Raw genomic sequence first — 5,594 nt, forward strand, 5'->3', positions numbered from 1 at the left:
TTCGATAACCATATTAATCATCTCGAAATAAGAGCCTTGATACAGATTATCTGGAAGCCAGGTGGACCACTCACTGCACATTACTTGTGTGGTGTGAATATATTAATAAGTTGAACTTTCACTATGCAAATCATCTTTCAAAGTCATTCATTTTTATGATGAAGACAAACACGTGCACTGTTCTATCAACCTATTAAAGCCAATTAAGTCATATTTTTATGCCAAAAACTTGCATTTTTTTGCTCCATAATGCAAATACTAAAATCTTAATCTCTCTCTTTCTAACTATTAAAAAAACATCAATATCGTTCATTCAACATAAGATGTTTTTATTCTTCTTTGAAACCTCATCACTACTTTTTCATGAAGAAAATACTTAATTTCAATTCTACCATTCGCACCTCGTTCTTTTGTAACGCTGAGGTGGTTCGCATTTTCTTCGTCATCCAATGAAACTCCCCCCATCTCCCTGTTGAAATTCATGGTGATGAAGGTGAAGAAGCAGTTGAGGAGAGAGGGAGAAAGAGAAGAGAGAAGAGAAGAACAGGTAAGATGAGGCAAGATGAAGATCGTTCTTATTCCGCAAGTCTTTCCAACTCTACATTGGTTTGTATTTATAGTACTTATAGAATAGTTTAAGAGGCATCCATTTATATATCCATTGTAACAGATATGCAACGAATATAAAATGGTTTAATCTCAACCGTTATAACAGATGGGTGCACCGATATTAACCGTTGATCGGTGTACTCATCTGTTATAACAGAATCCCTTAGAGTAATCTCATCTGTTATAATGGATTGGGTACACCGGTCACAGTCGTTGATCGGTGCTGTAGTCCCTTTGATTATAACGGATATATCCCATTTAATTGATGGAGGACCATCCTGGAGACGGCACGACAGGACGACATCAGCCACGCCGAGCAGCTCACGTCGACACTCGCCACCCGGGGTTCAAGTACCCCGTGTAAGCATCTCTATCTTCCCTTGTGTTTGTTTATGTTTTGCTTGTGTCTTTCGATTTCATGGACTAGGCCAATGTTGGGCCTCGCCTTCGTCTTTACTTTTGAAATTTTGGTTTTATTTTGAAATTGTAAGGAGAGGCCTAACCACGTCTCGCGACGGTTCATCCTCTCCCCATGTTCACTTGGCACCTATCCTCACTATATAACGGGATAGCATGCCCAAGGAACATTTGAATCATTTGTTGAAAGAATTTTTACAACTCTTGTCTCCGCCTATCGTAGTGAGTAGAGTAGAGGGAATTGGCTATTCCCGCCCACGTCGAAGCCACTCCGTGGAGTAGAGCCCGTGTCCCCCACGTCGAGACCACTCTGTGGGAACGCGTTCAACGTCTTCGTTGAGATCACTTCGAAGAAGCTAAAAGATTCAAGAATTCCTCCCTTCTTGAAGCCAAGAAGCCCTCCGTCGAGATCACTTCGAAGGGTCTCAAGGATTCAAGAAAGTGTCACCAAGGGAGAAGCATCGTCAACCGTCACCGTCGAGATCACTCCGGGTACGCGTCGCCATTGTTCGTCCCCAAGATTTCACCAACCTCCTCCAAGAACGCCCTCTCCTTGGGAATCTCGGGTTGTTAGTCCCCAAGAAACGTCCAAGAAACCTCTTCTTGGAGGTTATCATCCCCGCCGCCGCCACCATCGACCTCCTCCAAGATTTATCCAAGAAGATCAAGAAACGCCCCTCTATCACAGACTTCTTGGGTGGTTATTTTCAAGAACCCTCTTCTTGGAGGCTATCATCCCCGCCGCCGCCATCGTCCGTCGCCGCCATCGCCATCCACCAAGAACCACCAAGATTTCAAGAAACCGCCACCCTCTTGGCGTTCTTGATCAACTACCGCTCAAGAACCCCAAGGTTTCAAGAAACCACCACCTTCTTGGTTTTCTTCATCTACTACCGCTCAAGAACGATCAAGGCTTCAAGAAATCGTCACCTTCTTGGCATTCCCGATCAACTACTGTGCAAGAAATTCAAGAATCGACACGAGCCACCATCTAGAGGCATTCTTGGGGTGATTACAAGCCAAGAACCCCATCCTCCGGCCTCGTTGTGCCTCACCCACGCGGAATCTCCCATCGCCTTTGACTACGTCGAGACACCATTTCCCACGGCGTGGACTATCGACATACAAGGTACCCTCTCGTCTCTCCTCCGTCATTCCCAGTATTATTACCGCCTTCAGTGTCGTCTTCCCCTCTCTCATCCGCTGCCCTCTTTTAATATAATCTACGGATAGGGTTAGCCACATTCGTCGAGAGATAGGATCTTATTTTTGTGGTTGAAAGGATATTCGTTGATTTGAACGCCGAACATCTTAGGGCCGTCACACGCCCCTTACCGCGTAGTCGTCTAGTCGGTCAAGAGGGTCATTGGGAGTTTGATCTAGGGTCAATATCTTCCCCTTGATCGGGGAGGTCTCCTTCCCTGCTTGTAAACGACCGAGTCTTGCTCATTCGACGTTTTCTTCATCGTCATATATTCATATCATTCACGAAATTATTCATCGAATTCTTGTGGCGTAATACGAGCCGATCGAACCCGGCCGATCGTATTACATCATTAATCCTAGCCGTTATAATAAGATGGGTGCACCAATCCCTGTCGTTCATCGTGTCGTGGACCCATCTTATTACAATGGATATGTCGCAACCTAATCTCAACCGTTATAACTATCTACGATTTGATCCTGGCTGTCTATGTTTGATCCTTATCAATCTTTGAACATATATTGATTCCTATATTCTAAGTCTCTAACGAGTATAGAATATTATCCCAGTTTACTAAAAGGGGTGTTGGCGTAGACTGAGTAAAACTCCTCCGCTATCACCCCCCTATGTCTTCCCCCCCCTCCCCCCCACATCCCCCCTTTCCCTCTCCTCTCCTTTCGAATATCAGCAGATGATAACCCTCATTACCATTCACGTTTCGGCACATGCAAGACGATATTAAAGGGCATCTGTGCGGAGGTAATTTATTATTCCGTACACTCTTTTTGGCTGCCTCAAACGTCTCTTTGAGAGACAATGGGATGAGAGATAGACAGAGATATCGAGACAGAGAAGCCAGATCCAAATATGCTAGAGAAAGATACTTGTGAATTTGATCTCGCGCCAAACGGAATCCTCTTAATGCGCTCTGCCCTCATACAGTAAGAGTTTCTTTGACTCTCTTCGTGATTTATCCTTCCACTGGAAAGTGGCAGCGATGAAGAAAAGATTTCCGCCACCCGTTCAATTTTGCAGAAAAAATTAACGGCGGATAGGACCGCTTTAGGAAACCCAGCGGTTCGCTAAGAGGACCGTACATTTCGTAGTCGCGCTCCTGAACGTTTCACATTGGACAGTCAGGGTTGGAGAGGAAAATCATTGTTCACGATCCCTAATTTATTGTTAACGTCAAACTATTTGCCAGTCAAGACCAGTAAATGAGACGACGCGTATTTCATGAATTTCCGTCAAATAGTTGATTTACATGTTATCTATAAATGGCGCCGTATTATTATTCATAGGAAAATACAAAAAAATTTATATGAAATGCTTTGTATGAGAATTTGTAGCTGCTCGTAATTGTATTACTCTGCACTCGATAATTGATCTGAATCTACGAAATAAATTTGCCTTACTGTGGACACTGGCTCTCTCCGGAAAGATGTATAAATTCTTACCTGCCAGCCATCATCTTCAGATACCATCAAGCGTTGTTGACGAGCGAACATCATCCTAGGGCTTGTGAACGATGGAAGGCAGAGAAAACACCACTCGAACGCCCAACAACGGAGCTCGGAAGCGTACGTCAATCCTTTCTTTCGCGTTCTCTTTCTTGTTGACACAAGTTATCGTCTCACGTTAACGTTGATCTCAGATTTCACCCGGATCCTCCCTTTCACCTCATACCTTCATCTTTGTCGTCGTTTTTAATTGGTTTTTCTATTATTGTTCAACATCAGTTTGTCACAAACGGGGGCCAACAATCTTCCCGAGTTGGCCCTCGATCTGTTCGTCACCATCTTGTCCTCGCTCTAGTTCCAGTCATCTTTTTTCTCTTCTTGTTCTGTCACATTCTCAAACATGTTAACCATGCATACTTACAGCATCTAATGAGTCCGAACGGAACCCAATCCAAGTCGACCAAAACGACGCAGCGAACCGGAGCAACATTGACAACGAAAACGACGAGGTCTCATCAGTCAATCAATCGGTGCCGGCGGCCACGGGAGATGCGGTTCCTGCCGAGCTGCTCATGCCCGTCGCCAACGTAACCCGCATTATGCGCAAAGTTCTACCTCTCCAGGCGAAGATCTCAGACGATGCTAAGGACACCATGATGGACTACGTTTCACGTTTTATTTCATACGTCACAGCAGAGGCGAACAGGCGCTGCCACAGCGCACGGAGGAAGACGATCACCCCAGAGGACCTCATTTCAGCGCTTGGTAGCCTCGGGTTCGCCGACTACGTCGCGCCGCTTTCGCGATTTATGCAACTCCAGCGTCAATATGAACGCGCCGGTCGCGGTAGCCCGGTGCTGGTTACGGTCGCACAGGCGCGATCTTTGGCGGGGCAGCCACTGAGCGGCGCTGTGGTTGCGCCTCTTCGCCCCCACACGTACAGCATTGTTACACCTCGCACCGGGGCAGGATTTGGGTATGTTGGAGACGGAGGTAGCGTCTCTGGGGAAGCACCACCGATAGGTTATCTGGACACCAGCGGCAGCAGCTCTGGTGGAGCACGCGGTGGGGATGGAGCGGCGGTGCCGCCAGCATATGAAGTGCGCGGGTATGAATGGGGTTCGCGATCCGGATTTGATCCCTATCACCGATACAACTCGTAAGAGTGGACTAGAAAGGAGCCCTCGAGCTGGCCACTTGCGTCTTTGACGTTATCTTTCAGAACAAGTGTCTCCTTCCTGAGTACTGCGGACGGAGCGTTACTCAGTTTTATTTCTTACTCTCTATGCATGTAGAAGTTTTATAGGATATTTAGTATGTTTCCTTTCCGTGCAGCCAGCTCATGTATCACTGACTTTAAGTTTATCGTTCAAAAAACTAGAACCAGGACTGAATGGCGAGACGGAAACTTTTTTGCAGTCGTGGTGTAGGATCTTGAAAGTACCTTTTACAACACAATTCGCCGCTAACTTTGTAGTATTTCATCACCGTTTCTTTGCAAATAATTAAATTGAAAAAAATTACTTATATTCTTGTGAAACTAAATTTATCAGTTTGTAATTGCGTCGTTTATGCTAAGACTAGAAATGTTTAAGTCATTCAGGATGACTAGGACTCAGTCGAACGGGATGAGAAAATGTCACCTAAGAATGGATAAAATAGATCCCAAATCAGCAAGATCTCTTTGAACTTTTAAATCCAGAAAATAGTGCAGGCCCGTTCGTCGTCCAAGACCCAGAGTGTTGTTTTACGACCACCGTGACAAAAACAAAGCTCCCAATCAAAACTCCCAAACCTTCCAACATTAGAATAAGACAACAAATTCCACTTATCTATTCTGCTAAGTTTGAAGGGGGTGAAAAAACATAAGAAAACAAGCGAAATAATGTGAATCGCCAAATAGG

At 45.2% G+C, this 5,594-nt stretch overlaps 1 protein-coding gene across 1 annotated transcript; it reads left to right on the forward strand.

Moving 5' to 3' along the window:
• The first annotated feature begins 3,758 nt into the window (after window positions 1-3,758).
• Window positions 3,759-4,878, forward strand: LOC144713507 (uncharacterized). The gene is made up of 2 exons (XM_078588100.1): window positions 3,759-3,810; window positions 4,114-4,878. The coding sequence occupies exons 1-2, from the start codon at window positions 3,759-3,761 to the stop codon at window positions 4,851-4,853; spliced, it is 792 nt and encodes a 263-aa protein (XP_078444226.1). The 3' UTR covers window positions 4,854-4,878.
• The last annotated feature ends 716 nt before the right edge of the window (window positions 4,879-5,594 follow it).

Source organism: Wolffia australiana, chromosome 16 (assembly GCF_029677425.1).
Source record: "Wolffia australiana isolate 7733 chromosome 16, ASM2967742v1".
Classification (NCBI taxonomy): Eukaryota; Viridiplantae; Streptophyta; class Magnoliopsida; order Alismatales; family Araceae; genus Wolffia; species Wolffia australiana.